The sequence below is a fragment of the Theobroma cacao genome, unplaced genomic scaffold (assembly GCF_053813885.1).
Source record: "Theobroma cacao isolate CCN51 unplaced genomic scaffold, ASM5381388v1 tig012, whole genome shotgun sequence".
Lineage (NCBI taxonomy): Eukaryota > Viridiplantae > Streptophyta > Magnoliopsida > Malvales > Malvaceae > Theobroma > Theobroma cacao.
The window spans coordinates 6,596-18,377 of record NW_028291723.1 but is presented as its reverse complement, the minus strand read 5'-3'; the positions used below and the strand labels follow the sequence as shown (position 1 = coordinate 18,377).

The following is an 11,782-nucleotide window of genomic DNA, read 5'->3' as shown; positions in this document are numbered from 1 at the left end:
ATAAGGTGTTCCACCCGTACTTGGATAAATTCATGATAGTATTCATAGATGATATCCTGATGTATTCGAAGGATGATGATGAACATGCTACTCATTTGTGCATTGTGCTGCAAACTTAGCGCGAGAGACAACTTTATGCCAAGTTTTCTAAATGTGAGTTCTGGTTGAAGGAAGTGGTTTTCTTGGGACATGTTGTGTTTGGAGCTAGAATTTATGTCGATCCTAAGAAGATTGCAATCTTACAGTGGAAGCAACCAAAAACGGTGACAGAGATTTGAAGTTTCTTTAGATTAACCGCTTACTATAGGAGGTTCGTTCAAGGGTTCTCATTGATAGCTGCTCCTTTAACTCGTCTGACTCATAAAGGAGTCAAATTTGAGTGGGATGACATTTACGATAGTCGATTTCAAGAGTTGAAGAACCAGTTGACCTCCACTCTCGTTTTGACACTTTCTGTTAGTGGGAAATAATTTGTGGTGTACAGTGATGCCTCTAAATTAGGATTAAGGTGCGTGTTAATGCAAGATGAGAAAGTAGTAGCTTATGCTTCTCGGCAGCTGAAAAAGCGTGAGACAAATTACTCTACCCACAATTTGGAGTTGGCAACAGTAGTCTTTGCATTGAAAATCTAGAGGCATTACTTATACGGTGAGTGTTGTCAGATTTTTACTGATCACAAAAGTTTGAAATACTTGCTCACCCAGAAAGAACTCAACTTGAGACAGAGACGATGGTTAGAGTTGATTAAGGATTACGACTTAGTAATTTATTATCATCCGGAGAAGGCAAATGTTGTAGCAGATGCCTTAAGTCGTAAATCCTCATCTTCATTAGCATCACTTCGAAATTCTTATTTTCCAATACTACTTGAGATGAAATCTCTAGGGATCTAGTTGAGTAACGGTAAGGATGGAATCCTACTTGCTAGCTTTGTTATGAGACCCTCATTGTTGAACCAAATCAAGGAATTGCAGAAGTCTGATGATGAGTTGAAATGGGAAGTTCAAAAGTTACGAGATGGAGAAATTAATGAGTTCAGACTTGGTGATGATGGTATCTTAATGCTTGGGAACCAGGTTTGTGTTCCTAAAGATGATCTGCTGAGATGGGCTATTTTGGAAGACGCTCATTCTTTCGCCTATGCTTTACACCTCGAAAGCACCAAAATGTACAATACTATCAAGGAAAGTTACTGGTGGCCAGGTATGAAACGAGAGATAGCAGAGTTTGTAGCGAAATGTCTCACATGCTAGCAAATTAAGGCAAAACATTAGAAACCATCGAGTACTCTTCAACCTCTACCTATCCCTGAATGGAAGTGGGAGCACGTGACTATGGACTTTGTATTGGGTTTACCGCGGACACAGAGTGGGAAGGATGCTATTTGGGTGATTGTGGATAGATTGACTAAGTCCGCCCATTTCTTGGCTATCCATAGCACATATTCCATTGAGAAACTGGCTAAACTTTATATATATGAGATAGTGAGATTACATGGAGTCCCAGTTTCTATCGTGTCAGATCGAGACCACCGGTTCACTTCTCGATTTTGTCCGAAATTCTAAGATGCTCTCATAACTAATTTGAGGTTTAGCACTACCTTTCATCCACAGATAGATGGTCAATCTGAAAGGACCATTCAGACTTTGGAGGATATGCTACGGGCTTGTGTCATTGACTTTACGGGGAATTGGGATAGACACTTGCCGTTGGTGGAGTTCGCATATAACAACAGTTTTCAGTCTAGTATTGGGATGGCACCGTACAAGGTTCTGTATGGGAGAAAGTGTCGAACTCCACTCTGCTGGGATGAAGTGGGTGAGAGGAAATTGTTTAATGTAGAACTGATTGATCTGACTAATGACAAGATCAAGGTTATCCGAGAGCGATTAAAGACAACTCAAGACAGGCATAAAAGTTACTTTGATAGATGGAGAAAAGATTTGGAATTTGAAGTTGATGATAGAGTTTTTCTTAAGGTCTCTCCTTGGAAAGGTAATGATTTGAATACTTTGAGGTATTAAGTCTTATTTGATTATATTATTGTGATAAATTGTGGTATCTTGTTGGATAATGAAAGGTGTGATTCGATTCGCAAAGCGAGGAAAGCTTAATCCAAGATACATTGGATCCTTTGGTGTCATTAAAAGGATTGGACCAATGGCATATAGACTAGAATTAACCCCAGAGTTGGATCGGATCCATAATGTCTTCCATGTCTCAATGTTGAAGAAGTATGTACCTGATCCCTCCCATATCCTTGTGACACCTCCAATTGAGTTGCAAGAAGATTTGAAGTTCGGGGTGCAACCTGTACATATTTTAGACCGAAAGGATCGAGTGTTGAGGAATAAGAACATCCCAATGGTTAAAGTGTTGTGGAAAAATGCTCGGATGGAGGAGATGACGTAGGAAGTTGAGCACCAAATAAGAAACCAATATCCGCATCTTTTCTTCGAGTCCAGTAAGTGAAATTTTGAGGTCAAAATTTTATTTTAAGGGGCCTAGTACTGTCAAGCCCTACTCTATTACATACTTGTCAAGTCATTCATGTACTTGATAGCATATCTATATATTGGGATGCCTCGGAGAATCGTTAAAAGTCGGTATCGTACCTAGTGGTATAATTAAGTCGATTAAAACCTCAAACTAGTTTGAATAGAGATTTTAGGATGTATTTGAGAGTTAATGAACCTTAGAATGTCTTAATATGGTGATTCGGAGTTCGAGGATTAATTTGGAGTTAAATTAGGAATTTTCATAACATAGGGGCAAAATGGTCATTTTTCCACCCGAGGGTAAAGTTGGAATGTTGGATGAAATTTTTGACCAAGTTTGACTAATTGAAGCATGATTTGAATTTGAGAAATGAAAAATTTTAATTTCGATATTTTTTCGAACATAAGGGCAAAATAGTCATTTTACGTGTCCACGAGGACGTAATTGGAATGTTTGTAATTTTACACCACCATAACACTTGTCAAGCCCATGAATTTCACCTATTATTATTTTATACTTTGGATAATTAAGAGACTACATGTGGTGGTGAGAAAATGCTTAATTGTTAAGTTTTAACCATAGACCAATCACATGGTGACACATGTAAGTTTTAATATTTTTATAATTTCCTTTATAAACTCAACATAAACTCTCCCATTTCACTCTTCATGGCCGGCCAAAGCAAAGAACAAAGAGAAAAGAATAGAAACAAACCCTAGAGAGGAAAATTCAAGAGAAATTTGTTGAATTTCAAAGAACAAAACAATCAAAGGTAAGATTTTTCAATTTTAGCTTAAGATCTACCTTTCCCATGCTTTTTTTTTTCATTTTTTATGGATTACACACAAGTTTCCATGAGGGAATACTTGTTGGCCGAACATAGGGAGAGAGGTTTTGATGATGGATTTTGCTAGATTTCATGATATCTTAGTGTTTTTAGTTGTTTGATGATGTTTGGCATAAAAAACAAGCAAGAAAATCACATGCCCTTCAACAACCCTTTTTGGCCGAATTTAATAGATGACATGTTGATGATGGATTTTGTTGTATTTCATGTTATTTAGCTTGTAATTGATGATTTATGGTATCGGATATCAAAAAGTATAGTTCCTTTAGTAAACGACTTGAACAATAATGAGAAAATCATAGTAAATGGACTTGGATTTGATTTCTAATGATGTAGATGGATTTATTGGACTATGTTAACACTGATTAGCATGTTAGTTCAGAATCGGAATGAATTTTGGTTATGATGAATTAAGTCACAATCAAGCTCATTGAGGTACTTTGGTGTATTTGGAATATTGAAAGTGTAATGAATATATTTGAAGTTGAATCGGATGTTTTGGTTAATTCAACAGTATATAGTTCGAGTTAGGTCGATTACAAATTCAGTTCGATCATAATTGAACCCACGTAGAATACCGTCTTTAAGTGATTATTCGAACAATTCTCATCCAATTTCATGCATTCATATAGAGTCTGAAATAGTTTTATAACAGTTTGGCACAAATATATTGAATTACGTGTCTTGTATTATGTATAAATGGTGAGCCCTCTTATAAGGGTAAAGATATTGTACCCGAAGATCAAGATTAGGAGTACTCTAAACTCTCGTTATTGTGAGTAACCAAATGTTCACCTTAACTATCTAAAGTAGTTTATATTTGTTTCTATGATTTTAAAAAATAATGAACTTAAACTGTAGATTTTTATGTTTTATAAGTTAAGTGATGGTTAAATGAATGAGATTTATAAATTGTTTTGCAATTCAATGATGATTTTGAAAATTGAGTAAGTGGAGACTATATACTTGTGTTATCTATATATATATATATGGTTTGAATTGATGGCTTATGACAATGTGATGGCATGAATGGCTGGATTTGTGGTTTGTGGATTATATAAACTATTTTGTTTTACCTTGACAGGCTAGGTAATATCATATTAGCCATGTCATGTTGTCGAAATTTTTATTGATTTGGTGGGTTATTTGATTAGCTTACTGCAGTGGGCGGGTTTTCGTGGACCAGCCTATTAGAGGGACACGGTAAATCCCGTTATATTTTACCTTAGTACGAGAGGCGCAGAGGGTATCTCCTAAGGTAAGTTTAGAGTTCACTTCATGCCAAACCACCACATAAGGATGAAACTCAGCCAACGCCAAGGAATGACTATATTTTAAAAGTAAAAACATGTTTTATGGGCATATGTCATTTTAACATCCTTGACGGACTCAGTTGGATGCCCGGACCAAGGTGTCACCGAATACGAGATTTGGCACAAGCCAAGTTTTTAAGAAAATTATAAGCCTTATTGATTATTTTGATGAAATGTAATTGTTTTATATGAATTGAAATGAGTTTTAAATGATATAAATCATATTATGATGGAATGATTTAACTGTCTCCATTTATTCAGTTTTAGATATTGTAGATGAACTTTGCTTACTCACTGGGTTTACAAAAACTCACTGCTTTTTTTTTTACCCATTTCAGGCTCAGGACAGTTTGTAGACAGCTTATTTTGTCGAGGATTGCTTTTGGATTTGCATCCTTAGAATTAGAAGGTCTATAGTCTTATATATTTTCGGTTATATTGGGGCCCACATGTCATTGTAGAATATTTTTGTATACCTGGTTTAGTGTGCTATTATATATATGAATTTATTTTGCTCTTACACTACAAAATTTATTTATGCAAGATTCTATAAATATTGTTTTATAAGAAAATAAAATATTTTATTTAATATTTTTATTTAGTTTGATTAGTCATAATTTCATTTTAAATGGATGATTTAGATTACTAAAATTATTTTTAGATAAGAAATGTATATTTTTCGATCATATGCTGTATTTTCACCAAGTTTCAAAAATTTCAGTAAAAAATTATTAAAATACCTCTGTGTGGCAAAAATTACTTTTTGTTTGTTTTTTATTTAAAAATAGTTTATATTCCCTTAAAACATGATATTTAGTAACTGTTGCTCACAAGGGAGACGTAAAATTGATGCAAGAGCCTTGCGAGGTTTCAATTGATATTCCGGGTAATGAATGTCTATCGAGACATCGCGACGGTTGTGACGGGCTCGAAGGGAGTACCGAGTCGTGACAGTGAGAGATTGATGTATATTAATGATAAAAAATATACATATCCTACTAATAATTTTATAATATTATTAATACAAAACTTATATACGTTGTAATTTTTGATAAACTTAATTGACTCTTATATGTTATTAGAATCGACTTAAGTTGTTTCACGATTAGATTTTGCCTCTATAATATATATTAATTGATCGATGTTAAAGATTAGTCAGATATTTAATCTAGAAATGCACGATTCATCTGTTAATCAAAAATCTAGAGATACATTATTCAACATTTAATCGTAATTAAATTTAAATTTTCAGAATGTTTAAAATTAATTTAAAAGTTACAACTTTAAGAAGAGACATTCAGTTTTAAATGGATGTCTAAAATACCTTTTAAGCCCTGTAGATACTCCCTAATGTTTACAATAGCATCCAACAATCATTCTTAAAAACTCTTTCATTCTTCATTTGCATACTGTTCTTTTTTGGTAGCTTTAAATGTGTTCAAAAAAAAATCTGGAAAGCAATCTTAAATTCTCTAACCTATATTACAACTTTGGGAAGAGACATTCAATCTTAATGTCTAAAGCAGCTCTTAGGATCTTTTGATATATAGTTAACATTGCAATTGACCCCAAACATTTTAGGCAGACATGAAAACAGCAAACCAGCTATACTACAACTAATAATTGCATTGGTCGACATTACAACATCATCTGTTGCAACTTGCAATAAGATTTGTCTTATCCAGCCAATAAATGTAAATAATTCAGTACATGTCACAAGAAACAGACCAAAGTAATAGAAGCAACTTCATGGCATGAATGAATGAACAAATAGTCATAGCTCAACTAAACAAAAACATTAGCTATGCAATATATACATTTATAACCAATTTTACAATTTCCAGAACTATAATCCCTTGTCGGGAAAAAAGACAAGAAAAAGAGAACATGATGAATTCCATTTGCAATAGGTAAATAGGGAAGTTGAGGCATCAATAACAAAGCAACACTTATAGATCTTTCCAGACATTAAAATCAGTATTTGAACTGTTAGAGTTAGCTGTACTGTCTTGGCAGCCCATAAAGAATGTGCTGTGTAATGGATCAACATTTACTAGAGCATGGGCTGTTCCACTAGGGCAAGCGGCAACAGCAACTTCATCCTCCCCAATGGTCACTTCAGCATAGCCTCTATTAACTATCTGATTATTTTCCACCTGCAAATGGTTCAAGATGAAATTACACATGCGAATATAACTATATCTGAGACATCTTTCATATACTTGAATCTAAGCTACTTGTCACATAATATCAATATTTTTTTTTGAAAAGTAAAAGAAATTTTATTGGAGAGAAACGAAAATGCTACAGAGATCAACAATAACAGGACATTAGATATCCTTAGAAATCACCGACCTAAGAATGGTTGATAATAGAGCAACCACAAAGCAAAAGGTGAGCACAATGGCATAAAACACCCCCAAAATTGAAACCGAAAGAAAAGGACCAACCCCAAAAAGTTAGTTTGATATTGAGACTGGAAAGTGAGTGAATTAAGAAATCCAAGCAGCTAATTCTCTTACTCCATGAACCCCTTCTTAGCAAGTGAGTCAGCAAAGAAATTGGCTTCACAAGGACTATGGACAAAACAAAGTCTAATAACATTCTTAATGAGAAGATGCAACTCGTTGAGTAATAAACTAGTTTTCCATGATCTGAGATGACAATGGTCTCACTTTCTAAAATGAGTACTGGGACCGTATTCCAACTAATTTCCATTTCATCTAAAATATAATATTGTTGGAATATATCAAAAATAATTTGTTAATAATTATAAATATGTGAAAATATATTATTATTGTTAATTTTTTAATTATTTCATTGATTTCTTTTTAGCATTTCAAATGTCAAATATTTGAATATATATATATATATATATATCCAATTTTTACTTAATGCTCTTAATGGTAAATTTTTTCTCTTTACCACACTGCCTGTTGTCTACCAAACAAATATTATCTTACCCCTAGTTTCAATCTCACCGCTGCAACTCCTGATCTCCCTGCACTATTTTCAATCTCATAACCACTGCTATGCCAAACTAACCCTTAGTATATAAAGCGCTTGGGTTAGATATACTAATGATATTTTCAGTTTCAAAGCAACTTTGGGCAATATATTATGGAGATTTGAGTAATTAAAATTCAATTTTCTTTCCTTGCTCTTTCCATTATTCCTCTCTGAATCTTGCCCCTTTCCCAAACCCCTCTTCCATCTATTTCCTCTCTTCCCTCTTTGATGTAAGATAGATTTGGGCAAGTATGCCTACTTAGGGTTTATGGTATGCTAAGTCTTTAAAAGTAGGGAATCAATTAGGGTCTGAATCTACTGAGATTGGACCTCAAATGAGGGCTGGGTGTTAAGAAAAGGTTGCAGGAATCTTCTGAGAGCGATATAATTATAATAGGACAAGTTATAGTTGTTTTCTCAAAGCTGGGAACAGTATCTTGCAATACCATTAGAACCAAAAGACGAAAATTCAACCACTCAATCACAAATCCTCCCAGAACTGTAAACTTAAATCTGTATTCAAATTCAAACACACCGAATCCAACAATACAAACAGATACTAAACCCAAAATAAGACCCAATGGAACACTAAAGCCAAGCCCAATAAAAAGAAAATTGCCAATATATCCTTGAACACCAAAACTTTCTTGTTTAATTATGAATAGAGGACATCTTCACTTGGACAAAAAGGATATTTTTTGTCGATGAACATATTAACCCTTGGCTTTAAAGAGGGTGAAATTTATTTACCCAAGTAATGATGCACTATCAGCTCTTCTCCCTGATTTTCATCCATACTATCCCTTCTCCCTCAATGGTTCTGCATCACTTGCACTTCTTCACCATCGCCGGAACATGTAAAAGAAGATATGATTAACTTTCCAATTTTCAACAGGATCGTCTTTCCATTAGTAGTCCATTGCATCGTTAACTAGTTATGAGTTCTTCCTTGACTAAACAAGAGCTTGAAGTTGAATCAATGAAAACATTAGAAAATTTACATACTACTAGATATATTATAATAGATAACCCTTTTTATTGTTCTATAAAAAAGAAACAAGATTAGTCTGTATCAATCTAGCTGCTTTATCAGCATCTTCACAACCTACTAGGATTTTAAGTCAAAGAATGTTGGAATTTGCACCAAAGAAATCACTGTTTCCAGACCTACACTGGACTAGTGCTACAAAACTAACAATCAGTATGCGAGAGTTGCAAATCCTTTCTAATCCAATGAATCCTGGATTTCTTCTGACCAGAACAAGTGGGAAGACATCCGCTTTATTGAATACTTCATATATATTAATACTATGTGACATAATCTGGATTTCTCAAAAGTTCAAACCAACAAGAATAGATCAGCTTGTTATCAAGCAAGCTGGAGATACATACAGTCAACAAGAAAATAGTTTCATTGAATGAAACACAGCATATATTTTCTATTTATGACAGACTAATTTGAGCAGTTCCTCCAGAAAACCTTAATTAGTATACTCCTAGCATTAGAATTGCACATCGATAATGAAAGTGAAACTCCCGGCATGACTAATTAATCCAAAATGGATGAGCCACATGCATGTTGTAAAATCAAAATACTAATTCATGAGAAAAGAGCATACCCTGAATTTTGTCTTTGCCCCCCAAATGACAAATGTTTCATTACAAGTATAATGTCTGTGATTTCCCCTCACACAACCTGGTCGGATTTCACCAATATGAACCGAGACACAAGACATTGCACCACCTGTAAGAAAATATGCTCCTATGAAAATCACTAAGGATATTAAAATGAAGGTAAACCTAATAAATAAATAAATAAATAAATATAAAAGTAAAAGATAGAAATTCAAAAACAATGTGGAATCTCGAAGAAATAAGTAAGTAATCCCCTCTAAAGGGAAATTTCACTAATACAGATCAATTTTTAGGAGGCCAGAGATCTCTTTTGTTTCTTTCTTTTTTAATTCATGTCCACAGAATAAAATTTCAGACTTTAGAGTAGATAGCCAAAACTAATCAGGGATGTAGATATACATGGTTTTGTTCATGGGCAACATGGTACTGGTGCTGACACACAAAAGAGTGATTTCATACAGTTGGATCAAAGATCATATCGTATAGGGTAATAAAAAAGGTATGGCATCTATAGTCATTTCAGTGCATATAGTGTGAACTAAAATGGAATGCAGAAAGAGAATTCATGCAGCCATCCAAACTAATTTGTGTTTATGAATTAGTTGGTTTGAGTTGAGCAGGCACCAAAACTGTGCATTCTGAGCACGCATGCAAAGAAGGAAGCAATTTTCCCCCAACATTAGGCATCTAATACATTATTTTTGCCGTGAGCAAACAAAGCCACCAGCAAATTCAATAGAACAAGGTCAAGATCAGACAAAGAAAAAAAAAAGAAAAAGCAAAATGAAAGGATACAAAATGGTTAAACAATCGCTTCTGTTCTTAAGCATCTGATCCTTGACAATTGTGGATAAGTAAAGATAGACCTTTGACGCCATTCTGAAGCGCAAGAGAGACGGGGTTGAGCAGCCAGCCGCGCTTGTCCTTGACAATATCTGAGGGTAACCCAGATCTGAATCTAAAAAGATTGGCCTTAAAGTCCCCATCGTCGCCGTCATCTTTGCCCCATTGCTCATGGTGAGAAGGAGAAGAATACTGCAATCTTAGAGAGACCCATGTCAGCAACAGGAGCAACAAGAGCATAAAAGGGAAGGCCTGAGGCTTTTTCAATAAGTGCTTTACAGATGAGAGATAAGACAAGCTTTGGGTCTGAAACTGAAATGGGTTCTCCACGCTTTGGCTGTTGTTTGAATGTGAAATTCGCCTAGGGTTTGCCATCCTCTACTTTCTTCATAAACTCAGCAGCATGCACCCTGTCTTTTATTTTTTATTGTCCCTACCTTTCACAAGGTCCAGGATGCGCTGCTGGTGTCTTTGGCCACGGCCTCCGTTCTCATAGATTGGCTTGCAATATATTAAAAAATTTAAACTCATAGATAAAGAATATATTTATTATTACAATACATGACATTAAATCAAGAACAAGGACAATATTTTCTACAGTACAGGCAGATTGGCTTGCAAGACATCTTTCGGCGTTATCATGAACTAGACTACATCTTCTGGAGCTGGGACTTTATTTGCTGGTTGGAACCTTCGAATTGGACGTAGATTTGGAATTTTCAGTTAAGGCCTCAAAATTGTCTCTCAGAACTCTTGGGCAAAACTGTAAATGGCTAAGAAAGACCCTTAGCTCGTACAAGTCTAGGCTTAAGCCAGACTTGCCACTTAAGGCTATTTGGGAGACGCCACCTACTTTTTAGTTAGAATTGAGAATCAGTCGTGGGTGTTAAGGCCTCAAGTCTCGTCTTTAGGAAAGAATTTGGCTCCTAGAATATGGTGTAGAGTTAAAGACGGAATCAAAGCTTTTAACCTTGCTTAGGACACGACCCCATTCTAAGTCATGGCTAGTGCAAAGGTCCAATAGGCAAAATCTACAAGGTCTAAACAAGTCTCTTAGCCCTACAACTGTTAATCATCTCTTTAATCATACATTGTCTAATCAAGGTTAGAACTCACCATCGCCATATAAAATATTTCGAAAGAAAGTATCATATCTTATATTTCCATGTCATCCATATACATATATCATTTGGTATTTGCCAATTCATGGCTAAAACATAATTCACTCTAGCATCCAAAGCAACAAAAAACCACAACACTAAACAGCAAAACGACTCTGAGTGCGGAGATGGCTTGTAAAACTCGACCCTATAAACACATGTCATGACATATATGCACTGAGTAACATGTTATTACGCTAGAAAAGTTCTAAGAATAAACGAAACCCGGTATTGTACCTAATGGTACACTTGAGTTGATTTAACATCGAACTAGCTCAAATAGAAATCGTAGGATGAAATTTAACATTTTATAGTCAAGGAATGACTAAAAATGATTGTTCGGAGTTTGAGGGCTCATTTGGGGAAAAATTAAAAATTTTGATGTTCAGGGGCAAAATCGTAATTTTTCCACCTGTGGATAAAATTTGAGATTTTGAGAGAATTTAGATTACAATTGACAAATTGAAGAATGGTAT

At 34.8% G+C, this 11,782-nt stretch overlaps 1 protein-coding gene across 2 annotated transcripts; it reads right to left on the bottom strand.

The window, feature by feature from the left end:
• Nucleotides 1-6,310: 6,310 nt before the first annotated feature.
• On the bottom strand, nt 6,311-10,919 carry LOC18598553 (uncharacterized). 2 transcript variants are annotated; one of them, XM_018122373.2, is made up of 4 exons: nt 10,426-10,919; nt 10,170-10,338; nt 9,288-9,412; nt 6,311-6,815 (listed from the first exon to the last, which is right to left on the bottom strand). In XM_018122373.2, the coding sequence occupies exons 1-4, from the start codon at nt 10,519-10,521 to the stop codon at nt 6,609-6,611; spliced, it is 597 nt and encodes a 198-aa protein (XP_017977862.2). In that variant the 5' UTR covers nt 10,522-10,919; the 3' UTR covers nt 6,311-6,608. The 2 variants fall into 2 exon arrangements, with proteins under 2 accessions (XP_017977862.2, XP_007028181.3); XM_007028119.3 differs by having other exon boundaries at nt 10,170-10,914.
• Between the last annotated feature and the right edge of the window lie 863 nt (nt 10,920-11,782).